The 26,735-nt window shown below is 46.3% G+C and overlaps 1 protein-coding gene across 3 annotated transcripts in view; it reads left to right on the top strand.

Moving 5' to 3' along the window:
• PPP1R9A (protein phosphatase 1 regulatory subunit 9A) overlaps positions 1–26,735 on the top strand; it is a 782,694-nt gene that overhangs the window by 275,840 nt on the left and 480,119 nt on the right. For all 3 annotated transcript variants that reach the window (XM_086941937.1, XM_086941939.1, XM_086941938.1), the window contains exon 3: positions 5,683–5,815. In XM_086941937.1, the coding sequence (XP_086798063.1) occupies positions 5,683–5,815 (133 nt within the window). The remainder of the gene's footprint in view (positions 1–5,682; positions 5,816–26,735) is intronic.

Below are 26,735 nucleotides of genomic sequence, written 5' to 3'. Positions count from 1 at the left end.
GATTAATTGCAGTGTTTTTATTACATTTTTAAATGTAAGTTTTTACTTTCTTTTTTCATCCTATCTTATTTGTACACCCAACTATAATTTCACTTTAACCTTTGTTTTTTTGTGACTATATATATACATGGAATACAAACACTACTTACCAATTTACCTGTGAATTAAAGTAGTCCTGTTGTAAAGTACTGCAATGTAACAGCTGACACCGGAGCATCACTTCCCATTATCATCAGTCTTAGGGGTAGATCGACTTGATTCTGTGGCCACTTTGAGTGACTGACTGCAGCTTTTGTGCTTGTATAACTAGGCATAGTGCTTTCTAGCACATTAACTGTTGGGATGCATAGATATGCTTAGTATTGAAAATGTTTCAGTGGGATCTGGGATAATGGTATTTATTTACTGCTCTTTAACTGATACTTAGGTAACGAAGGAATTGATTTCGAGTTTGGCAAACAGTGTACTCTCTCAAAACATGAATCATAGCTAGGCCTGGCTGGTAAACTCGGCATTGCTCACTGCGTTTGAAGCGTGTTTTCCAATCCGCCCTCCGCATGGAGCACAGAAATCCAAAAAACTCTGCTTAGAGGCACACAGAGAGGAGTTTTTCCTCTTGCAAAGATAAATTGGCGAGTGCAAGCGAGGAAAGTCCAATGCTAAACCACCTCCCAGCAGGGGCGTAACAAACGCCCCCGCAGACCCCGCAGTGCGGGGGCCTCACTCTCTACAGTTAATGAAGGGGCCCCCAGGGGGCCTCGGCCCCCTCAGCTCTTCTGAGAGCTGTGAGAGAGGTCTGCGCTGAAGCAAGCCTCTCTCTCTCTGCATCTGAAGCAGGTGCAGCCTGCTCCGTTCCCCTCACCCCTCCCTCTGACTGAAGAGAAACAAAGTATCAATATACATTGTTTCTCTTCAGTCAGAGTCAGAGGCAGTCCCGGAAAGAGGATGGGGGCCCCAGAGACAGCAGTCTCCACTGCTCCTCTGAGGCAGCACAGAGCCCGGCCCCCACTCTCTCCTCTCCTCCCCTAGCCCAGAGAAGAGACAGGGACAAGGATGGGGTGGGGGCTTCACCCCACAAGAGAAGAGAAGAGACAGGGACAAGGATGGGGTGGGGGGCCCACCCCACAAGAGAAGAGAAGAGACGGGGACAGGCCCCCATCCGAGAAGAGACAGGGACAAGGATGGGTTGGGGGGCCCACCCCACAAGCGAAGAGCAGAGAAGAGAAAGGGACAGGCCCCCATCCAAGAAGAGACAGACAAGGATGGGGTGGGGGGCCCACCCCACAAGAGAAGAGAAGAGACAGGGACAAGGATGGGGTGGGGGCCCCGCCCCACCCCACAAGAGAAGAGAAGAGAAGAGAAGAGACAGGGACAGGGACAGGCCCCCATCCGAGAAGAGACAGGGACAAGTATGGGGTGGGGGGCCCACCCACAAGAGAACAGAAGAGACAGGGACAAGGATGGGGTGGGGGGCCCACCCCACAAGAGAATAGAAGAGAGGGTGGGGGGCCTACCCCACAAGAGAAGAGAAGAGACAGGGACAAGGATGGGGTGGGGGCCCCACCCCACAAGAGAAGAGAAGAGACAGGGACAGGCCCCCATCCGAGAAGAGACAGGGACAAGTATGGGGTGGGGGGCCCACCCACAAGAGAACAGAAGAGACAGGGACAAGGATGGGGTGGGGGGCCCACCCCACAAGAGAATAGAAGAGAGGGTGGGGGGCCCACCCCACAAGAGAAGAGAAGAGACAGGGACAAGGATGGGGTGGGGGCCCCACCCCACAAGAGAAGAGAAGAGAAAAGAAGAGACAGGGACAGGCCCCCATCCGAGAAGAGACAGGGACAAGGATGGGGTGGGGGGCCCACCCACAAGAGAACAGAAGAGACAGGGACAAGGATGGGGTGGGGGGCCCACCCCACATGAGAAGAGAAGAGAGGGTGGGGGCCCACCCCACAAGAGAAGAGAAGAGACAGGGACAAGGATGGGGTGGGGGCTCCACCCCACAAGAGAAGAGAAGAGACAGGGACAAGAAGAGACAGGGACAAGGATGGGGTGGGGGGCCCACCCACAAGAGAAGAGAAGAGACAGGGACAAGGATGGGGTGGGGGCCTCAGAGAGCAAGAGCAAGAGACAGCACAGAGCAGTGCTCGGGACCCTGACAAGGGTGGGAGTGGGGGCCCCCAGACAGAGTATTCTCCAGGGCAAAGCTCACATGAGAAGGGACGAGGTAGCAAAATGGTGCCCTCAGGTAAGCACGCTTGTTAGAACACACCATGGGCGTCCGCAGGGAGAGGGAAGTGGGGGGCCGAGAAGGGTGCAAGGCAGAGGGGGAGAAGGGTGCAAGGCAGAGGGGGAGAAGGATGCATGGTAGAGAAGGGTGCAAGGCAGAGGGGGAGAAGGATGCATGGTAGAGAAGGGTGCAAGGCAGAGGGGAGAAGGGTGCAAGGCAGAGGGGAGAAGGGTGCAAGGCAGAGAGGAGAGGGTGCAAGGCAGAGAGGAGAAGGGTGCAAGGCAGAGAGGAGAAGGGTGCAAGGCAAAGAGGAGAAGGGTGCAAGGCACAGAGGAGAAGGGTGCCAGGCAAAGAGGAGAAGGGTGCAAGGAAGAGAGGAGAAGGGTGCAAGGTAGAGAAGGGTGCAAGGCGGAGAAGGGTGCAAGGTAGAGAGGAGAAGGGTGCAAGGCGGAGGGGAGAAGGGTGCAAGGCGGAGGGGAGAAGGGTGCGAGGCGGGGGGGAGAAGGGTGCGAGGCATAGGGGAGAAGGGTGCGAGGCAGAGGGGAGAAGGGTGCAAGGCAGAGGGGAGAAGGGTGCAAGGCAGAGGGGAGAAGGGTGCAAGGCAGAGGGGAGAAGGGTGAAAGGCAGAGGGGAGAAGGGTGAAAGGCAGAGGGGAGAAGGGTGCAAGGTAGAGGGGAGAAGGGCGCAAGGCAGAGGGGAGAAGTGTGCAAGGCAGAGAAGAGAAGGGTGCAAGGCAAAGAGGAGAAGGGTGCAAGGCAAAGAGGAGAAGGGTGCAAGGAAGAGAGGAGAATGGTGGAAGGTAGAGAAGGGTGCAAGGCGGAGGGGGAGAAGGGTGCAAGGTAGAGGGGAGAAGGGTGCAAGGCAGAGTGGAGAAGGGTGCAAGGCGGAGGGGAGAAGGGTGCAAGGCAGAGGGGAGAAGGGTGCAAGGCGGAGGGGAGAAGGGTGCAAGGTGGAGGGGAGAAGGGTGCAAGGCAGAGGGGAGAAGGGTGCAAGGTAGAGAAGGGTGCAAGGCGGAGGGGGAGAAGGGTGCAAGGTGGAGGGGAGAAGGGTGCAAGGCGGAGGGGAGAAGGGTGCAAGGTGGAGGGGAGAAGGGTGCAAGGTAGAGAAGGGTGCAAGGCAGAGTTGGAGAAGGGTGCATGGCAGATGGGATAAGGGTGAAAGGCAGAGGGGAGAAGGGTGCAAGGTAGAGGGGAGAAGGGTGCAAGGCAGAGGGGAGAAGTGTGCAAGGCAGAGAAGAGAAGGGTGCAAGGCAGAGAAGAGAAGGGTGCAAGGCAAAGACGAGAAGGGTGCAAGGCAAAGAGGAGAAGGGTGCAAGGAAGAGAGGAGAAGGGTGGAAGGTAGAGAAGGGTGCAAGGCGGAGGGGGAGAAGGGTGCAAGGTAGAGGGGAGAAGGGCGCAAGGCAGAGTGGAGAAGGGTGCAAGGCGGAGGGGAGAAGGGTGCAAGGCAGAGGGTAGAAGGGTGCAAGGCGGAGGGAGAAGGGTGCAAGGCAAAGAGGAGAAGGGTGCAAGGAAGAGAGGAGAAGGGTGGAAGGTAGAGAAGGGTGCAAGGCGGAGGGGGAGAAGGGTGCAAGGTAGAGGGGAGAAGGGTGCAAGGCAGAGTGGAGAAGGGTGCAAGGCGGAGGGGAGAAGGGTGCAAGGCAGAGGGGAGAAGGGTGCAAGGCGGAGGGGAGAAGGGTGCAAGGCAGAGGGGAGAAGGGTGCAAGGCAGAGGGGAGAAGGGTGCAAGGCAGAGGGGAGAAGGGTGCAAGGCAGAGGGGAGAAGGGTGCAAGGCAGAGGGCAGAAGGGTGAAAGGCAGAGGGGAGAAGGGTGAAAGGCAGAGGGGAGAAGGGTGAAAGGTAGAGGGGAGAAGGGTGCAAGGCAGAGGGGAGAAGGGTGCAAGGCAGAGGGGAGAAGTGTGCAAGGCAGAGAAGAGAAGGGTGCAAGGCAAAGAGGAGAAGGGTGCAAGGCAAAGAGGAGAAGGGTGCAAGGAAGAGAGGAGAAGGGTGGAAGGTAGAGAAGGGTGCAAGGCGGAGGGTGAGAAGGGTGCAAGGTAGAGGGGAGAAGGGTGCAAGGCAGAGTGGAGAAGGGTGCAAGGCGGAGGGGAGAAGGGTGCAAGGCGGAGGGGAGAAGGGTGCAAGGCGGAGGGGAAAAGGGTGCAAGGTGGAGGGGAGAAGGGTGCAAGGCAGAGGGGAGAAGGGTGCAAGGCAGAGGGGAGAAGGGTGCAAGGCATAGGGGAGAAGGGTGCAAGGCAGAGGGGAGAAGGGTGCAAGGCAGAGGGGAGAAGGGTGCAAGGCAGAGAGGAGAAGGGTGCAAGGTAGAGAAGGGTGCAAGGCGGAGGGGGAGAAGGGTGCATGGCAGATGGGAGAAGGGTGAAAGGCAGAGGGGAGAAGGGTGTAAGGAAGAGAGGAGAAGGGTGCAAGGTAGAGAAGGGTGCAAGGCGAAGGGGGAGAAGGGTGCAAGGCAGAGGTGAGAAGGGTGCAAGGCAGAGGTGAGAAGGGTGCAAGGCAGAGAGGAGAAGGGTGCAAGGCAAAGGGGAGAAGGGTACAAGGCAAAGGGGAGATGGGTGCAAGGCAGAGGGGAAAAGGGTGCAAGGCAGAGGGGAGAAGGATGCAGGGTAGAGAAGGGTGCAAGGCGGCGGGGAGAAGGGTGCAAGGCAGAGAGGAGAAGGATGCAAGGTAAGTGCTACTTATAACGGCTGTATTGGTGACAGTGGCATAACAATCGCCCCGCATCCCCTGCAGTATGGCGGGTCGCTGGCCTGAGAGCTCTAGACTGGCACGGAGAATGGGAGGGGGGCCCCCTCCATGTAGTTTGCAGGGGGGCCCCCTCATGTTTTGTTACGCCACTGCCTCCCAGCGAGATTTTTCAACGCGGGCGGTTGTGGCAGGTTCCTACCACTTGCATTGAGAAACCTGCAGCTCTCGTTGATAAAACAGTTGCTTGATTCAAAATTCGACTCGAGCGGCAGAAAGAAGCTCCGCCCTCTTGCGCTGCCCATGGTGCTGTCGCACTGATTTTACAGCGCGGGGCAAACATCCAGCTCAAATTACCTCACTCTGCATGGCAGAGGTTTTTTGTCACTTCGTGGAGTTTCACGTAGCGGAATTCTGCAAACTCCACCAAGGCCTAATTATAGCTACAGGTTATAATGCACTTGTAATATAGCAAATGGGACATCTGCCCTATTTGGGACGGAGTACACTGACTGTCAAACTGGACATAAGACCCAAACGGTAAATTAATTTTACTTTAAGTGTATTAATTTTCCATTTTCTCAAAGCAAATTCATGTGATGACGTTTACATCAAAGAAAGTTCACCGGAAGACCCTTTTTGTGACATCATCGTGATGGACTGTTGTGTGACACCAGTTCCTGTGTGGGGTGTGGTCAGGGTAAAAGGCTGTGCAGTTTTACTTTGTGTGATGTCATCACTGGCTGAAGAGCTCATTTCAATTCTATCGTCTTTATTACAGGTTTTCAATACATACTCGAATGAGGACTACGATCGAAGAAATGACGAGGTGGACCCCGTGGCTGCCTCCGCGGAGTACGAACTGGAGAAGCGCGTGGAAAGACTTGCTCTTTTCCCAGCAGAGCTGGAGAAAGGTACAGTACAGGCTCCATTATTGTCTGTGGTTTCTATGAACAATTAATTGAAATTGCTGTTCTAAAGTACTCTTACTGAATCCCCTGGTAGTGTCCGTGGGTATATTGACTTTACATGCTTTTAGAAAGTGCACAGCGGTTATAAATAACAAGGCAGCTTAAATCCCAGGCAACTGAAGGGCAAGCAAGAGCTGCTGCTTGTAAAAGTTGTGCTCTCTGAAATGCAGCTCACAACTTGAGGGCAGGTCAGCTTTTTACGCGAGAGCTTTTATTCGATACTTGAACGCCGACCAAGTTGCTATGGCTGTGCTGACCTTTTGTAATGTCACTGCTGTCAACTGTGTCCCTTTGTGTACAGTTCTGCATCAGGAAATGTCTGTGACGACTGAAAAGAAAGGGTTTCTACTTTACACGATTCCAGACGTACTGGGATTCTGAAATCGCCAGCTGTTTTTAGGAATTGTGAATTCAATTAATTATGTGTGGGTCATCGGGCTGCAGAAATTAAATGCATGCCGGGGGAAGGGATGCCCAGGCGGGGGAGGTGAACCCGGGCACTACATGTTCCAGGGAGCTGACGTTGCCATGGGAAGTGTGGGTGACTTGAGACGCCAAGGGTATGTGAGATGAGAAGGTGTTTGCCTTCGTGCCAGGAATGCAGTTTCCTTTAGCAAATTAAGTGGCTCCAGAAAAAAATCCTTGGCTTGAACTCTAGATACATCTTCTAGTCTCTCTTTTGTTGCTAGAAGGGTTGACTTGCTGTTGTGCAACACGTATTAGTTGGGGGTGGATAAATCCGTTTTTGATCCATGGTATGCAGAAGCAAATCACAGAGCAAATCCGCCTTTGCTGGGATCCGCTCCTATGGAATAAACCATATCCCTGCAAGAGGGATTCCCACAGCAGACCGCGGAGCGCAGCAACATTGTTGGTCCGCATATTGGGCCTCATTTATGAGAAATGACGCATCGCTGTGTGAAAGCAGTGATGCGTCACTTCTCAGTGCGCACTCCTTGCGACATTCCTGATGTGTCATATTTAATGAATGACGCATCATGTCGCAAGGAGTTACAGATACGTCAGTATTTCTGACGTATCTGTAAGCGCAAAAGTGACGCATTGCTGGAGTGTGTCACAAAAGTGGCGCAACTCCAGCAATGCGTGAGGGAGGTGCAGGATTTGGACGCAACAGCGTCCTAAAAGTGATGCAGTGAAATCTTATAGATCTCACTGCCTCATTTCTACAACCCTTCCTTGCGTCAATACGCCCCCCTTGCATACATTATACATAGGTATAATGTGGCGCAGGGGTTTACAAAGGGACGCATCTACCTACATGCGTCACTTTGTAAATATGGCGTAACAAGGCGCATTTTTTACGCCACAAAAAGTGATGCACCAGCGGCGTAAAAGTGACGCACAGCCTCATAGAGGAGGCCCATTGTGTGACCAATAGACCTCATTGTGGCCTTCGGCATAATGTTGATTGGCTGCTTAGCGGGCTTGGAAAGTTTTCTTTATCAAAATTCACTTTACAGTTGAAATGAACAAAGGGCATATTTATGTTGCATTTGTCAGTGGATTATTAACTTTAATGTTGATCAAATCAATGTTGTTGTATTACAGTATATAATCTATATTATCCTATGTTTTTTGTGCATTTTCATCTCACTGAGAGTACCGGAGGCTGTGAGGAGATTAGGAGGAAGAACTCCGAACTCCACGGCTGTATATATTATTAAAAAGGATTTTTTGATGAGAAAAGCTCAGTGTAGTAAATCCATTGGGCAGTTCTTGCAGGTTTCAATTCAACTCCGGAAATATGCAGTGTGGGACAACACTGCATGAATTATGAGCGAGCACAGTTGTGCCTTTGTCTTTTCGCCTGGTTTAATAGTAATTAGCATAAAAGGGCCTACTTGGCAGAGCAGATCTCCCTGCGGTGCATTTAAAACATAATCTGCACTATTTTTCAAACTTTATACCATACATGATGAATGACTTTACATTGTCAGGTCTTAACACTTGTGCCGAGGAAATACGAAGAGCCACAAGAACCTAAAGTAAAAATGCCCACAGACCTCATGAGATCAGTAACAACTCCAGCATAAATGTAATACTGTATGCAATTAAGCAGATTTTAACTAGTTTTACAATTTGCAAGCCGTGAGACAAAGTCGTCCTTTTCTAGCAAATCGCAGTGGTGTTTATTTTCCAACGCAATTTATTGTTTATAAAGTACGATTGTAAAACCTTGAATCATCCATAAATTCTTGGCATCATAAAAGATGATATTGTTTAAAAATTAAAATATCATGTACAATAGAAGATCCCCCAGGCACGCTACATAGGAGTTTGCAACACTCTTCAGGCACATTCCGATCAGGACTAGACCAGCCTTCGCAGTAAGGGTATCTTCTGGCATGGCCAAAAGCAAACAAGAGATAGGTGAGTAGTGAGTGATGTTACAACACGTTAAAAGCATTTTTTAATAATAAAACAAAGATTAATTAGAAGACTATTTACTACATAAAAAAGAAAAACTGAAAAAAAGAAAAACAGAGTTTTGATAAAATTTTGAGGCTGACCACAATAATCACTGACAATAACCAACTTGATAGTCAATCGGAGAAGGTAAAGATCTTGGAAACGTGACTGAAGGCTTGAATTTGAGGTTGGCCCAAGTAAAGAAAATCTGCTGTTTCTGCCGCAAATGCTAAAATCAGTTTCTTCATTAGAGGCAGTATGGTGGAGGAACTCCCGCCGTTGCCCCCCTCCACTTTTAGAATTTTGTTCAGAAATTGGAGGGTTTCCAATTATCATTCAACACAAAATCAGGCCCATATTTCCTCTTCCAGGCTTCTGCCCATCGAAAGGCTCGTTAGAGGCTAACTCACATGCAAGTGTACTTAGTTGGCAAAGGCTATCAACTATGGTTATCATGAAATTTAAAGTTGAACTTTTTTTTAATGGACAAAAGACATTTGTTGCCGAGAGGTGAAATTAAGGGGTAGTTCCAAAGAGACTTCCACAGCCCTTAATATAGTATGAAGAATCAAGAGTATGTAGTGCAAATTTAACCATAAAGTAACAGCACACTATACAATAAAAGAGTGATATACTATACAAAAGCAAGTAAGACTTACAAAAAGGTTATGGTCAGTTGAATTCAGGCAGGACAAGTGTAACAAAGGTTTGGAGAAACCATTCAGAGAACTTCATGTAACAGAGACCTTTTTTTGTACCACAACCTATCAACAGCATTAGGTAGAAAAGGCCAGTACATGGATTCTTCCAAGCACGCAAATAAAATATATTCCAATACGGAATACATTCGATGGAATTCATCACACACACATTTTCCGACACAGGCCCCATGATAAGATAAGGCCATTGCAACAAGTTATCACCTGGTTACTACTGAAAGAGGTTTCCTTGAAGGGGAGAGTCATCAACTTCTTCTTGAATTGCATGAGTGAAGGCGTTTGTCGATGCAATTAAGTGCCAGATCCTAGGTGCATAGTGAGACAAGGTGTATCAAGTGGTAATTTTAGGTTACGTTTATCATTGAAGACATTGATCATGTCTGCTAGGAAATGTCTTCTGTTGATTGTGTTAGGCTTGAATATGATGCAGAAAGTCTGAAAATAATTCGACTTGTAGGATAAACAATGTAGGTCCCTGAGTTTAGTTCTGATGTGTTTGTTCTCCCACAGTCCCTTGAGGCATCATTCTGCTATGTAGAAAACAGTCTTCATTGGTGTAGTGTGCATGTCTTTGATGGAGACAAGCACTGCTTTGCCAATGTCTGGGTGTGACCGGATCAGGCCCTCGATGGCAGTTCTACGTTTGTGCTTTGGGAGGAATGCTTTGAGTTTGTTGAGAGTTAAGAGCTAGTGTATCTTCTTTATAAAGTGGGTCACGAAGAGTCTGCTGTCAAATGGCATCCGTGGAATGTCAACACTGCCTCGGAGTTGGTTTGTGAATCCATCAAGGTCCATTGCATTTAGCCATTTATGTACTTGAGCTTGTTTGTTAATGGCAATCTGGATGGACGCTGTTTTCTGGATTTTCAGTTTCAAGTAAGCCTTTGACATCCCGCCTTAGCGTGGGAGAAGCAGTGCTTCATGCGATTACAGCTGCTTCTCGTTGAGATCTTCAAGTCGAGCTTGGTGGCAATTAGATGCTGAATAGTCTGTTTAAAAAAATGTTTTACTATGCAAAACTCGCAGATACTCTGGGATTGAGCTCCACGCAGTGCTTCAATTTCCTGCCAAGTTATGTAAAATCTGTCTTATTACAGCCACAGTTTCCACGCCACCAGGACTAAATACAGCGGCGTTAAGTCTTGTAGGTACTGACCCACACCCAGATCCTCCTAGTGCATATTAATGTATTTAATTGGCTTGTTGATCCATTCTGGGACTAAGCGTTATAACAAACATACATGACTAAGAGCCAGGAGCGAATGAGAAAAGGTTAATAGGAGTACTTGGGAACGGGGGATACAGAAGGAGAGAAGACAATTAAAAGATTGTCTGGCTTTGCTTTGTGGGCAATCACAGGTGATCTACCTCATGGGGCCATATCTACCTGTTAATCCTATTATTTCTCATATGCCACAAATTTGCCAGTCTAATGGACAATAAGAACACCCGGGGCATATGATTTATTAAGAATCACATTCAACAGTATGTATTTGTAGAAATGGCTTCTATTCGTTCAGGAAGCTATTCATGGTCCCTTTATCAGGTAAGTGAGCTTCTCTACAGTGAATACTTTCCAATCGTTATGAGTTCACTGTGTCCTTCCTGAGAGTTTTACAATTTTCTATACTTGGGCCAGCGGAGCCATAATTGCTGTAAGCATCAAATGTGTCTGTCAAAGGAAGTTGTTTATCTGCATTTTATCACAGGATTTCAAACAAGACATGTACCTGATTAAGAGAAGCTAAAAAAATAGCTATATCTGTAAACCACTCCAGCCCATTGGTCCCCACATTCCCTCCACATATGAATATAGGTAACTGTTTCCCCACTTTCTATAGGTAATCCATACCATCGTCTTGAACATTTTTGTAAGGGATTTTCTATTTTCAAGAGATGGTAATGTAACCTACTGGAATTAAAGTGCTGTGAGTGGAAAGTGCGGAATGAAGGAATCTTTCACAACCTTTTGGCCCAAAGTTTGTCTGGTAATGTTTAAACCAGCTCCATCTCCTATGAAAGTCTAGATTTCCGCGATGGAAAGGGGTCCTTCTTTTTCAGAAACCTATGCAGTCTATCGGCAAGGCTTCCTCGTTAAAACTAAGAATGAAGGATTTCCTCAGTCATTGTGAACTATCTTATTAGATTTGTGCCCACTTTCTTCACAAAAACCTATTGTAATTCAAGATAATGAAGGACCTTGAGCAGCTCTAAGTGGAGTACAGCTTGAAGACAATAAAGAAGTGGCTCAGCTGTCCATCCCGAATCATTTGTCCAGCTTTTTCCAAATCATTATCCATCCACCTAGGGTAGACTGTGTGTGCTATCATAAAGAAAGAAAATGAAAGGTCCTAGACCAAACTCTATGGAAAGGGCCGTGTGGAAAATCTTGCAGAGGTACAATTTGTAGAGCCATATTGTGTATTCAAGAATACAAATTATTCCTCGGAAAAGAATGTGCAGTGCTGTAATGAGAATCAATGTCTACATTTTCGGTCAATTAAGATTGGTCCTTTAAAGTCTTAACGTGGGGTACTCTATGATAAGCCTCAAGGCATGTAAAAGGGTAGACTCCTTTGCTGGTGAGGCATAGCATATTTTGCGCTACCCTAGCCATTATTTTCACCCCGTTAAAGACAACAAACGTTCTGTTTAATTTACTAAAACATCTGTCCAGGGAAACTGTTGGGAGTAACATAAACAGCAAATGGACCCAGGAAGCAAATTCATGTTAACTAAGGTAATAAGATGCAGATATGAAAACTAAAGTTGGACTCATTTGTTTAGATTTGCCTTCAATGCCTGTAACAATGGTGGACAATATATTGCAAAGTTTTGGGTAGTTATAGTTAAGTCTGTCTTTTCATAGAAAATTCCTTTTTTGGTTTGCTAATAACTATGGTGCAAAATAAAGTGTTCTTTTTTGCCTAGTTTCTTGACGGAAAGTTTTGGCTGTCAAGAAAAGAGGGGGGGTCATAAAACTCAAAATCCGTATTTATTTTCCATACATTCTTTTTTAATACGACTACCATGAAAACTTCTGAACGGATTTACACCAAATTTGCCCGGAATCTAGATCCTGGTCCAGAACGCATGCTTTTTGTGATTTGCTGTAAATATGTTCAGTAGTTTTTGAGAAATTAAGGTTAAAAAATGCTTGCATATCAGGACCGTTGAGTTTGAGGGATTGCAGCGAGAGTCCTGCAAGCTCAACTTAAAAAAATAAAGCTTTTTGATTGGCCCAGGGGGCCCTTTTCCCTTGGGTCACCTTGCCCCCATGAGAGCAAGTGCTCTGATTGTCTGGTCAACATAAAAGAAAATGTGCTGCAGCCATTACAGAACACCGTGTACTAAGTCCCCTGACTCCTGAAAAGAAGCAGAAAAAGATATAAGGGGGCAGGATATACATGTCCTGCACCCATAGACCCTCTGAGCCCAATTTCAAGTTTTTCCGTCTGCGTTTCCGAAGTATTTCTGCAGGATTGCAGAAAAAGAAATGGTGGGTGCCATTTTCTTTAAAAATAATATGACCCCTGGGTTTAGCCAGGTCCCGGGGGTCAATATATATAAAAACTTGGGGATGGGACTGTGTGCGTGGGGACCCACCACCAAAGCAAATTTTGTCCCTAGGGACCCCATCCCCCAGGTCAGTATTATTTTATAAGGAGAGTGGGCCGTGCAGAACCCCTCCCCGAGCCTTTGGGCTGGCTCCACTGTGGTGTCCTGGGAGCCCACCCCGGGACACCATTCTTCCCATGTTGCGGGGAGCTGCAAAAATGCACCAGCCAGGATGGAGTAGACCTTTGTTTCTCTGCTGGCCCTCTTGCCGGCAGGGAAACTGACATTGCTTCTGCGTGGTGGCAGCATGCAAAAACAGCTCCTCCCACTGCGCGGGACCAATGCCGTCGCCTGATGCACCCAGGATGGGTGCATGTGGGGATCCAGCGATACTGCAGGGGGCCTGGTGCTCCCCCAAACAGCAGCCACCATAGTGTTTTTGTGGTTGCCCAAGGTCGGCACTGTGGATCTCACCTAAGGTCCCAGGGATGGGGTCACTAGTACCACTATTTGCTAAGGGGGGGGAACTGCGTGCCCTGTCCCCTAAAAAAAAAACAAAAAAAATCCCCGGGAGATGGGGTCCGTTGGACACCAGAGATTCGGGGAGGGGAGCGTGTGCCCCAATCCCTTAATTGAAGAAAACCGTCCCAGGGGATGGGGTTCTGGGGCCCCGGAACCTGTAGAGGCTCAGGTAGGGGGTGCAATGCTTTCCCCCCTTAAAATACAATGCAGCCCAAGGATATGGGGTTCCTGGGGGCTAGTAAAGAGTCAGGGAGCAGGGCTGTGCTTTCCCCTCTCCTTTATTACATGTAACAGCACAGAGGGTGAGGTCCCCAGGGCCCTAAAGGCTCGAGGTGGGGACAGGGGAGCATGCAGGCCAACGGGCCCTGGGGCTCCCCCAGTAGCCCCAACATAAAAACAGAATCTGGCATCCCAGGTAGGCAATGGGGCACCCAAGATAATTTTAAAACGGAATAGCATATTTTCATGCTCATGGTGCCCCCAGAAGAGACATGGGCAACACCAAGCATTTATTTATTATTGTAGGGAGCTACAGCGAGTGCAGCACTCCACCAACAACATAAAAAAAGCAGGACTCCTGAGTCATTTATTCCATGACCCCAGGAGAATTGACCATATTTTTTTAAAGCACTCCAAGCTGGTGCTCTATACTCTGCAGCTGGAGTGCAACGCCCACAAGTGGTTGTTTATATAATTGCATGTTATGAGCTGAAAAATGTTAAAAGAAAGACTCAGAGACATGCTAGTTTCATTAAAAAAAAAAACATTTTTCCAAGTCTTTATTTTGACATTTTCCAGCCCACAAAATGCAACCATTGTGGTAAATATTTGATTTACCGTCCTAATTTCTATGCAGGTAAGTACTTAATCAATAATAACTCAATCGGAAAGAAAGAGGCAGAGTCCGTGGTGTTAGAGTTCTTTGGGGTTTTATTCCTTAAAAAGGAATGGTTCTAGAACTGGATATCATGTTCCTGCAACCACAGGGGTTCAGGAAGGGATAGAGCAATATTTTATTGACAATACATAGCTTATATACTTAAGTTACATTATAGAAACCAATACAGTAGGCGTAACAGCTGAGAGAAACAAGATAACAGCATCCACGTGGTAGTGATACGTAATTAGAAGGCGTGAACTAGGCGTGAACTAGGCGTGAACATAGAGGTGTGTGCTAGAAACGTCATAGGTAGGTGTCACAAGTGGGTGGCACAAAGCAGAATCTTGTAATGTCAGCAGAAATCTGAGGCCTGGATGCGCGCGCAGCTGTATGACGTGTGATTGACGTGAAACTGGAGGGTGCAGGGGACTTGACATTTACACTGACGGAAAGAGACAGAAGTCTGGCATGTCAGATCAACTCGTACTTCTATCATATCTGATATCTGATGTTTGGGAACCATATTATCTATACGGAAAAGGTCTCTGGGGCAGAAGCTATTCTATACTAACTGGGAGTGCGTGTATAAGCGCCTAAGTGTCTACATGAGAACGCGAGGGGCATGGGCCTACCATGGTAACAGAGGCTATGAATTACTTGCACGGAGACAGTGAGGCCGGGCCCTTTGCTCTGCAGCTGGGGGGATGTTTACTCAAACTAGTAGGCAGGAATGCATTTTCGAGGAGCGGAACAGATAATTCGAAGGTTGAATACAGTCTTGGCAGGCAGCAGGCTGAGCTAAACGCCATGAGCCGCACAGGGAGTAAGGCAGAGGTCACGGGTACAGAGGCAGCCTGGGCTGAGGTTTTCAGAGTCAGAAAGCAGGAAAAGGCTCGATGGCAGAATTCAGGGCCTACTTCGCCAGAGCTGAAAAATGTGTAAAGTACACCATAAAAAGACGTTGGCATAGCATACTTAGGAACGGAGCATCCAACCCATTCAGGGTGGGTCTGAAAGAGGACATGTTAACGTTGGACGCAAATGTATTTGCGTCTTCATAGCTGGCACAGGAGGGAAGTTACATGCACTTTAAGCTGGTACATGGAGACGGTGGGGTACACGGTAGGGAACATTAATTGACCATAAAATTTATATTTCCTCATTCCCTCCTTGTTCCCTACGGACCCTTCATGATATATCGATCCTCATGAATCGATCAGTCTGTTCTTGTAACATCATTTGTTCTTCTTTCTTTCTTTCACGTTTTGAGAGAAAACTGGAATGTTCAATGCACGATGTGGCACACAGTCCACAAATCGCTGGCCCACACTGTAGGCACAGGCAGCAACTGAATACTATGACAAGGGCAATGCCTAGGAAGGATAGGATCTTCCATCCCCAAGCGGTTAACGTTGTCCAGAACCAACCGGACCAAGTCCAGGTGCCTGGATTCTGATGTATCTGATTTGCAATTTTATGAAGACGTGTAATAGCTTGATATACCGTTGGCGCGTTTTCTGGAATGAAAACACAGCAACTTGACCCGATGACCTTACAAGCTCCGCCTCTATCTGCCAAGATGACGTCAATAACAAGACGATTCTGAAGAACAACAACCCGCATGGCGGACTGCTCCTCTGTTAAGTTGCCTAGGGCGGAGGCAGTTTCATTCACTACAGCTTCAAGTGTTCTGGTTAATCTGCGTATTAGTTTACTATTTTGGACGGGGCCTGTGAAGAAAAAGAATCCTTTATTGAAATCTGTGTACTGCTCCCATGCCGTTTCAGTGTAGTCGACAATCGGGAGATCTTTTCGGAGCCTATTCTTTACTAGATTTGTATTTCTGTGATAATCAGGAGGGGCTAGAAAAACGGGTGGCAGAAGGAATGCAATGTAACAGGTACCATCCCAATCTGGAGGTAAGCGTACGTATGCGGTATGACCACAAACAAAGTAGGAATGACGGGTAGCTCTAAAGGAAGATTTACCTTGATCACTGAATTCGACCACAGTAGTACATTTGCTATGACCTAAGTGTACTGAACCCTTCTTACTGACACATAAATCACCAGTGACTGGTAATACTGACATAGCAGGGAGAACTGGTGCAGCTTCGGATTCAACAGTAAGAATCATAAGGTTAATTGTATAATTACCTAATCCATATACTTCATTTTCTAGATCAGTTCCTATTCTAGTGGGGAGTCCCTTCTTGTCGGGGTAACAGACATTAAGCAGAACTAAGTTCAAGTTTCCCCAAACCCAGCTCCCTTTGAAAACAGCAACATCAGGATCTAAGGAATTAATTATTCTAAACCATGCACCACAGGAGCCATTGTGAGTGAACGGGTACGGAAAGAGGGGCAGAACTCCCTTGTATTTCTGGTAGGGAGGGAGTCGGCCACATATCCAGCAGTTGGTAGCGTTGTTGGTCTGATGGGAGTGATGTAACATACTAATGAATGTGTTGTTGCGCAGCGCGAGTCTGTAAGAAAGTTCGTGGGGAGGTAATTCACTAAAAGAATGTTCAGCAGAAACATTGTAAGCAGATTGTTCACGCTTGAAAATAGGGTAGTATATAGGAAGCAATATACTCGCAACAATAATCAGAAGACTTAGAAAAAACTTAATCAATAATGTCACTATACAGTGACTACGGAGTGATTTGCAATATGTACGTTTCTTGAGTTGTCTCTCTCTCTCTCTATCTCGATCTAGGGGATACATGTCAGAAACTATTTAACCGATTCACCTAGGGGAGGACTTAAACAATTAAACTGTCTGACTTGCTAGATCGGAGTTTCATGCGGTACTCTTCTTCGGGAGTTTTCTCTTGTTTCGGAACTTTAAAGTCACTAGGTTCGATACAGTCTTTGGAAGGGGTGGACGAGTCTTTTTCTGGCATCAGTTCGTTACACTTTTTTATATGGCTTGTATGGATCCACCCCTTTCTGCCTTAAACTTTGATGGCGGTCCTCGTTGTAAGAAGGACGGTCTTCGGCTCTTTCCAGCGGGGCTCCAGCGGACTTTTCCTGTCGAAGTTCCTAATTAGGACCAGATCTCCTGGACGGACATCATGCGGCTTTACATCAGTGTTGTCAGGGAAAGCTGCGGCAACCTGTGAACGACATGATTGGAGTGCAGACATCAAGGAGGCAAGGTAATCTGTCAGCATATTACAATCAACATCGGTAATTGTCTTAGGTAAGGGCGTCCCCCACATATTCGGTGGTCTGCCAAAGACCACTTCATACGGGGATAGTCCTGATCGCGAGTGGGCGACCATCCTCATATAGAACAATGCAACTGGCAGGGCGACTATCCAGTCGACCCCTTTCTCTTTACATATTTTACCAAGGCGGGTCTTTAGTGTCTGGTTATGCCTTTCTACAAGGCCAGCGGCTTCGGGATGTCGGACACAATGGAATTTCCACTGATATCCTAGCAGCAGGGAAACCTGTCTCATAAGTTCGGAAGAGAATGGCTGTCCGTTATCTGAGTACACGACACGAGGCAAGCCGTATCGTGGGAAAAATTCTCGAACCAGCTGCCTGGCAGTGGTCGGAGCAGTGTAATCTGGGACTGGATATGCTTCGGTCCAACGGGAAAGTGCACAAACAATTACGAGGACATATTTGAATCCTCGACAACGGTCCATCTGGATATAATCCATCTGGAGGACTTCAAAAGGGTGATCGGGAGGATGAAATCCACCTTGCTCTACAGGGACGCTTTTACCTGGATTGAACTGACAACAGATCATGCAAGTACGCACTTTCTGTTTTGCTGCTGCTCGTAAGTGTTTGTTGTACCAGAGATTCTGTAAACTGTCTAACATCGCTTTCTCTCCTAGATGTGCAGGACTATGTGCTGTATTGATTATGACTTGAACCATAGAGTTGGGGAGAAACCATGTAGATTTTCCCTTCGTCATCCAACCTTGATCTGTCTGGATCCCTCCTAGTTCGGTCCATTTCTTTATTTCATCTGCAGTAGCATGTGTCTGAATATCAATTACATCTAGGGCGGGATCCCTGACTGTCATACAATGTGTCGGTACTATTGTCTTTGTCACGTCAGTTGTCTGAGTGTGAGTCAATGCTGTATGTTTTGCTGTCTGGTCTGCCAGGTCGTTACCCTGGGAAACAGAATCTGTAACTTTAGTATGTGCTTTACACTTCATGACGGATATGCCTGAAGGCAGATGTATTGCTTCTAACAGTGCTTGAATGAGGGGACCGTGTTGAATCTTGGCACCATGAGAGGTCAAGAAACCTCGTTCTTGCCATAACATTCCGAAGTCGTGTACAACTCCGAACGCATAACGGGAATCAGTGTATATGTTAACATTTCTGTTCTTGGCTAGTATACAGGCTCGGGTCAGAGCAATAAGCTCTGCCACTTGAGCGGACAGTGTGTCAATACGATATGTTTCTTTAACTTCAGTTTCAGTGGTCACTGCATACGCGGCCACTAATTCTCCTGTACTTGTTCTCATGCATGAACCATCCACGTAAAGTGTCAGGTCTGGATTTGTCAATGGAACATCCGTTAAGTCTCGTCGAGGCTTTGTTACTGTATTAATGATCTCTATACAATCATGCGGGCTGGATCTGTCATAATTGAAGGTAACAATGTTGCGGGGTTCAGAATGCTGCAGCGTCTGATTTCTATGTGTGGCTGGAATAGCGTTAATTCATAACCTGTCAGTCGTGCTATAGTCAAGTGTTGAGTCTGAGTTCTGTTTAAAAGAACCTCTACAGAATGTGGAACTTGCACTGTTAATTGATGTCCTAAAACAATTGAGTCGCTCTGTCTAATTGCTAGTGCTGTTGCTGCTACTGACTTTAAGCACGCAGGGAGTGCCTGGGCTACTGAATCCAATGTACTTGAAAACTAATCGCAAGGCTTATGTGAACCTGCTTGATCTTGGGTGAGGACAGACAATGCTGTACCATCACGTTCTGTAACAAAAAGTGTAAAAGGTTTGCTGTAACATGGTGTCGCTAAAACTGGTGCTTGGCATAAAGCTTTCTTTAATTCTTCAAAGGCTTGTGTGTGTTCCTGAGTCCAAGGAAGGACAGTCGAAGTCGCTGCCTCCTGTGTTGTCAACTGAATGAGTGGTTTAGCTAGAAATGCATACTGAGGAATCCATTGTCTGCAGTACGAGGGGAGGCCTATAAAGGCCCGCACTTCCTTTTGTGTCTGAGGTTGTGACATATGTACAATTAACTGAATGCGATCAGGAGTGAGCTGTTTCCCCACTTTGGACAGCAAGTGACCCAAGTACACAACTTGCTGAACACAGAATTGTAGCTTTGAAGGAGACACCTTGTGTCCCTTGTCGGCCAGAAAATGTAAAACTGTCAGTGATGCTTGTTCACATTCGGGCTCACTTCGTGCGGTGATCAGCAGATCATCGACGTATTGCAGTAAAGCGGTGTTAACTGGCATTTGAATACAATCTAGTTGTCTTTTCAGTGCTTGACTATAGATGCTGGGGCTTTCTGTGAATCCTTGAGGTGCACGGGAAAATTTGAAACTTCGTCCATTTAAACTGAATCCGAAAAGGTATTGGCTCTCTGGGTCAATAGGTACACTAAAGAAGGCGTTCTTGAGGTCAATTACAGTAAAGAACGTTGCTTCTGAATCAATAGCAGTCAATAGGGAAGAGATATCGGGAACCACAGGGTACTGTGGTACAATGCATTTATTCAGTTCTCGTAAATCAATCACCAGCCGATATACTGGCGGTGCATTGGGATCAGTACGTTTAAGAATCGGAATGATAGGGGAATTACAGATATTGGAGTCGGTCTCTACGACCACTCCTTGGGCAATGAGCTCTTCAATGATTTCCAGTAAAGCCACTACAGCATCGGGTGGTAACTTGTATTGTCTGATTCGTGGTAAAACAACACCTGGTTTCAGTGTAACACGGTATGGTGTAATGTGCATGCAGCCTACATCGGTTGGGCCTTGTGCCCACACGTGATCTGGTACATTTTTCAATCTGACATCAAACTCTCGTAATACATAGTGACCCTTGAAATCTCGCAGAAAGAGTCTAACTCCCTCCGGGGAACAACATATCACTGCTCCTAGAGCCTTCAATGTTTTGATACCTAACAGATTTTCTGGACATGATTTTGTAAGTAGCAAGTCTGTAACACGTGATAATGGACCCACAGCCAGGGAGACTGGTTCTGATACCTCATTTACAATAGGTTGTCCTGAAAAACCAAGGGAAACATTCTGTGAGCCTGAGAGGGGTGCCCCTGGGACTTCGTCATGGCTGATTGTTGTGCGGCTTGCCCCTGTGTCAATTAAAAACTTTCTGTCTTTTCCCAATACTTGACTGTGTACATAAGGACCCTCTTGATCTACAGGAATCTCAATAAGAGGCAAGCCAAACTCCCTCTCTAGGCTGTTTCATGTGTATCGTGGATAATCGGGGTAAGCAGATTGGGCATACTGGTACATCTGTTGTGAAACTTGCTGAGTCGCGGCAATGGGCTGTGGCTGTGGTACCGCTACCGTCTGTGCGGTATGAGATGAAGCATGCATAGGCTGTGTATTCTGCATGGGCTGTACATTCTGTGAAGTCTGTTGCTGGGCCTGGTCTTGTCTTGGTGGATGCGGTCTTTCTTTAGTTTTACCTGTTGCTATGTTATGTTTCAGAACTGGACATTCATGTACGTAGTGACCTGGCTGCTTGCAATAGTTGCATGTCCCTTTAACGGGAGCTGCGGCGTGACCTGTCTGGGTCGTACCCTTTCTCTGGCTGTCGGCTGGAACTGATTGGGCCACTAACATTTTCATTTTCGTGTCTTTCATACGTTTCTGTTCATGATCCTGTTCTTCTCTAATTCTGTTCTGATGGTATTGTAACATTTGTAACATCTGTGATGGCGTATTTGCTTGCCATGTACTCTCAACCTTGTATACACGGTTTTTAACTGCTAACAGGGAATTCTCCACTAACTTCGATACAAAAAGATGCGGGTACGACTCGCTACTTGGTTTAAGACCACTATTAATAATGAAACATTTCTCGAATCTTGAATAGAAGTCACTAGTATCTTCATCTTGCTTCTGTTTACAGGCTGAAATTGCGTCCCAATCTTCCTTTCTAGTTGTCAGTAATCTTGGCAGAACCTGTACTATCAAACCTGGTAATGCTTTAGTTTTCTCCCCAAGGCCTAGCCCTGGGGTACGTTTTTCCTCCTCGTCTTCTATTTCTGCCCATACAATCTTTTTGTCTCCCACCTCCCATTCTTTTTCCTTAAGTTTCTCGTAGATGCCGGTGGGCAACAGTACCTTTAACATTTTCATGATATCTTCATATGTGTAATCCCCCATCAGTAACATGTCTTTAAGTTCTCTGTGAAAACCTGCAGGGTCTTTATCATGACAGGGTACTAGTTTCTTCATTTCCAATAGTTCTAACTTGGTCAGGGGTGTGTGTACATACACACGTTTCAAGTTATTATCGGTACCCATAACTGGATGTACTTCTCGTAAGGGGTTCTGACTTTCAATGCCATGCAGACGCTCCATATGATACATTTTTCTTTCTGGGGGCGGAGCGGGAACATATTCGGCACTTAAGAAAGTGTTGTATCTATGTCGTTGTTCTAGAATTATTTGTATTAACTTGGTACTTAGGCCTTTCCATCTATCCATGAGTAGTGCTTCTAATGTATCGTGTAAGGGACCTGGATCAGAATGTTGGTTTCTGTATAACGTGAGGAGGTGCTGAATCATGTATACACCTGCTAATTTCTGCTCGTCTGGGGAAAGGTTCAGAAATGTCTGCGCTACTGTGTCATCATTGTATATGTTCGGATTGTCAGCCCATAATACTGCTGACCGGGCTAGTTCTTGTTCATCCATAGAATTGAGTACATGGTACCCCATTCGTTCTCGAAGCCTTTTATCAGTCTCTTGGAACTGATGTTCCGGAGAATTCGGTTTTGTTATGCCAGAGAGAAAAACTCTCTTGCTTTCCGGACGAATGCCTTTCCTAAGGTAAGTTCCCTTACCTACATACGCTATCGTGTCTGTAGTCTTTTCTTGTTCTTCAGGTTCTTCCTCCTCCTCGGAGGAGGAAGCTTTTTCTTTCTCTTTTTCGTGTATTTCTATTACTGCTTTTCGTATTTTCCTGTACATACTGGCTATGCAACCCCCTTTATCATGTTTTCCTTCGGATATATTTTGACCCCACTTGTTGAGTCCATCTAATTCCTCCTGTTCTGTCTCAGGCCTGTCTCGTTCTCTTATTAAGCAATTTATGAAAAAACGTAGTATATATGCTTGAGTGTCAACTTTCTGATGTGCCATGGCCTCCTTAATACTGTCAGGGTCTTCCCCAGTCTGGACAAAATGATATATTCTATCTAGGTGCTCTTTCATTCCTGAGAAAAACAGTAGATAATCTGTAGCATGTCGTAAGCGTAGTGATGCTATCATCATTCTATCGTCTTTGACGGGTACTGGATCATATCTGCAAACTGACAGCGGTTCTTTGAGTATGTCGAGGCGGGGTGATTGGAGTGTAAAAGGGTTCTGCATATCCCTAAGCTGTAATCTGTGTGTTGGTGGCGGGGTCCGGTAACCCCCGGTCGCACCTCCTGAGGTGGAAGCTTGGACATTATCTCTCTGTGGAGTCTGTATCTGTACTTGAACTTGTCTTTTAGTAGGATCAGGTAGAAGCGGTTTCGGTATATCAATTTTAGGTGCGGGAAGTGGTGGAGGTGGAGGAACGGTGGGCTGTCGAACGGGGAAACCTGGTTGCGGTAATGGCAGAATATGGTCTGGAGGCGGGTTGCCACCCCCGTCACCGTCAGTAGGCGGGACGCAGACAGGCAGATTGGTGTAAGCGGGTGCTACATCCTCTAGATAGGAATTCAGGAATATGTCTTTAGTAGTCCTGTGATTTACTTTAGTTGGAACCAATGGTGGCGGCAGATTTTTCGGTATTTCTGAAGTGGCCTCAGGCGAACCCTCGGCCACGAGATACATGCCATTTACGAGATTGTTTCGTGCGCGGTCTATTTGCTCTGATTTTACTCGGATCCCTTCAGTAACTAATTCGTTTTCTTGGGCTTTATCTGATTCTTTAAGTCTGTCTTCTCTACGGAGTGCTTTTTCAGCCCGCTTATGTGATTCCTTACGCCAAAATTCTATGGCGTCCTTCTGAGATTGTCTGGCTTTCTTTTTCCACAGTGCTTCTTCTACCTTCATGATGCACTCAGCATCCCATGTTCCGGTGACAGGCCATCTATGTCTTTCGTCTAGATGCTTAGTATAATCGGCCCATAAATCTAGATACAATATGGCATCTAAGCCATGCTTGTGGTACATAAAATTTCCATGAGTGTCCCTAGGGGGGATAGGAATTTCTTCCTCTAGTATCCCTTTCCTAGTTCCTATCTGCTTTAACTTGTTGAAAAACGGCATTTTGCTTACTTAATACTGAATGCTCAATCCTTGCTACTTAATACTGAATACAGCTAGTCACACAAGAACACAATAATGCACATTAAAAACAGTCACACTCATACCACGACATTAATCACATGAAAGACATTTGGGACATATATGACTACCCCCTATACCGGATGTACTGCTAAACAGCACAGATACACTGCTAAGAACAGTGCAAGAACTTGAAATAACTGATATACTGCTAAACAGTACAGATACACTGTCTAAAACAGTGCAGACCGAATTTGTGTACCCAAACCCGTCTTGATACGTCCCAGCATTGGTACTCACCGGGAAGCACGGAAACAAAAGGCCTCGGAAAACTCGACTGGACCGGACTGGACTCGCCTTCGACTCGACACGTGGATACTTCGGAAACTGGTGGGCCTCTTGACACCTCGGACCTTGCTTCTTTCGGCTAGGCTCTGGTCGGGATCCTCCGCACTCCTCACCGCCTCGTCTGGGTGCTGATCGCAGTCTTCGTCACCTCCGTGGGCCAGAGGGAGATACAGGAAATCCTGCCAGTACGCGTAGTTTCCGTCTAACTGATGGCAGGGGACAGAGCTTGCAACGCACCAACCGGCGCGTGGGGTGGGGGAGGGGTCCCTGTTCGGGCGCCAGAATAATGTGGTAAATATTTGATTTACCGTCCTAATTTCTATGCAGGTAAGTACTTAATCAATAATAACTCAATCGGAAAGAAAGAGGCAGAGTCCGTGGTGTTAGAGTTCTTTGGGGTTTTATTCCTTAAAAAGGAATGGTTCTAGAACTGGATATCATGTTCCTGCAACCACAGGGGTTCAGGAAGGGATAGAGCAATATTTTATTGACAATACATAGCTTATATACTTAAGTTACATTATAGAAACCAATACAGTAGGCGTAACAGCTGAGAGAAACAAGATAACAGCATCCACGTGGTAGTGATACGTAATTAGAAGGCGTGAACTAGGCGTGAACTAGGCGTGAACATAGAGGTGTGTGCTAGAAACGTCATAGGTAGGTGTCACAAGTGGGTGGCACAAAGCAGAATCTTGTAATGTCAGCAGAAATCTGAGGCCTGGATGCGCGCGCAGCTGTATGACGTGTGATTGACGTGAAACTGGAGGGTGCAGGGGACTTGACATTTACACTGACGGAAAGAGACAGAAGTCTGGCATGTCAGATCAACTCGTACTTCTATCATATCTGATATCTGATGTTTGGGAACCATATTATCTATACGGAAAAGGTCTCTGGGGCAGAAGCTATTCTATACTAACTGGGAGTGCGTGTATAAGCGCCTAAGTGTCTACATGAGAACGCGAGGGGCATGGGCCTACCATGGTAACAGAGGCTATGAATTACTTGCACGGAGACAGTGAGGCCGGGCCCTTTGCTCTGCAGCTGGGGGGATGTTTACTTAAACTAGTAGGCAGGAATGCATTTTCGAGGAGCGGAAAAGATAATTCGAAGGTTGAATACAGTCTTGGCAGGCAGCAGGCTGAGCTAAACGCCATGAGCCGCACAGGGAGTAAGGCAGAGGTCACGGGTACAGAGGCAGCCTGGGCTGAGGTTTTCAGAGTCAGAAAGCAGGAAAAGGCTCGATGGCAGAATTCAGGGCCTACTTCGCCAGAGCTGAAAAACGTGTAAAGTACACCATAAAAAGATGTTGGCATAGCATACTTAGGAACGGAGCATCCAACCCATTCAGGGTGGGTCTGAAAGAGGACATGTTAACGTTGGACGCAAATGTATTTGCGTCTTCATAGCTGGCACAGGAGGGAAGTTACATGCACTTTAAGCTGGTACATGAAGACGGTGGGGTACACGGTAGGGAACATTAATTGACCATAAAATTTATATTTCCTCACCATAAGAACACTGTTAAAAGAAAGACTCACATACATGATTTTTAAATTAAAACTTTCTTAAACATTTTTATGAAAATCACTATTATTAAGCATTGCATTGTGTGAATTACTGAAATATACATTTAATTTTAAAATATTGGTGAATTTTAGGAAAAGGTGATAGATATGCTTTATGTACATATTGATTTCCTCCCACCTTGATAAAGCCAATAGACCCACTTTTTAAATTTTGGTGTTGTGACTCTTTAACAAAGTCAGTAAGTCTACCTGACTGTGGCCAGGAACCACGAGTGCAACCGCACCCTGCGTATGCCAGAATGCCATGCATGGCCTGGGGTTGGATGCCCGTGGGGAGTTGGATGAAGGACCTAACCGTGGACAACCTCACACCACGCACAGCCAAAGGTGAGGTTGGCTTGACATATGGGAAAAAAAATATTACTTAATGTAAAAAAAAGCCTCTAAATTCACTGAAAAAAACAAAGGTTAAATTAGCATTATAGTTAGGTGAAATGTTGAGTGACAATGTAACATTTTAAACTAAAAAAAGAACACTGTAATCTATCAGTTATAATTATCTCAAGTGACTATAACTCATGCCCTAAAGTAACTGTAACTCGGGATGCATTTCCTGGCCATATGGACATGCACGAAGTGTGTGAAATGCTTACCTTTTAAAAACTGGAGTCTTGAATTAACATTATCATTACACCCTGTCAGCTACATGTTCTCTTTAAAAAGAATCTGTTAAATCAAAGAATTACATCTGTTTATGTATTTGCGAAGTTATTTGCATTGTATTGCATTGCATTGCATTGCATTGAAATACACCTTCGCAAACAGTTAAAGACATGGCTTTTCAATCAATAAACTCTACTCTGCAGTCTAGTTCTATTCACAAGCGCCGAGACACCCACGGGTATTTGTGCGCTCAATAAATCACCCAAATTAATTGTTTTCTACTAAATAAAATAGCTCTCACAGCCTCATAATCAAGTAGCCAATTCATCAGCTAGGGCAAATATAGAACATCTCAAATTAACCTCTCACAAGCAGTTGCTTGACCTCTCTGCCAAACCACAGCAAACATTTAATCATTGCAAAAACCTTCCTGTGGTGCCACCTCTGGAGCCTACATAACATCAGATGAGCTTTGTTCATCTCATTAAATCATTTTGTCCCTAGGGTCAGTAACATACCATCTCTGTCTTGGGAAGCATTTTAATTCTGCAAAGTGAGTCAAAGTTAAAATTACATCATCTCAGAGTATATCAGTGGAGAAGTGTGGCTCAATGGTTAGAGCGGCAGACCTTGATGCAGAGCGCTGGCCAGGGACCAGGGTTCGATTCCCGCCTCGGCGGGATTGGGCTTAAATTCCTCTGACCAGATATTCTCGCCTCAGTGCCGAATCT

The sequence above is a fragment of the Lissotriton vulgaris genome, chromosome 10 (assembly GCF_964263255.1).
Source record: "Lissotriton vulgaris chromosome 10, aLisVul1.2, whole genome shotgun sequence".
NCBI classification, from domain to species: Eukaryota; Metazoa; Chordata; class Amphibia; order Caudata; family Salamandridae; genus Lissotriton; species Lissotriton vulgaris.
Note: the sequence above shows the minus strand (reverse complement) of the source record. Positions and strands in the feature narration are given on the sequence as shown.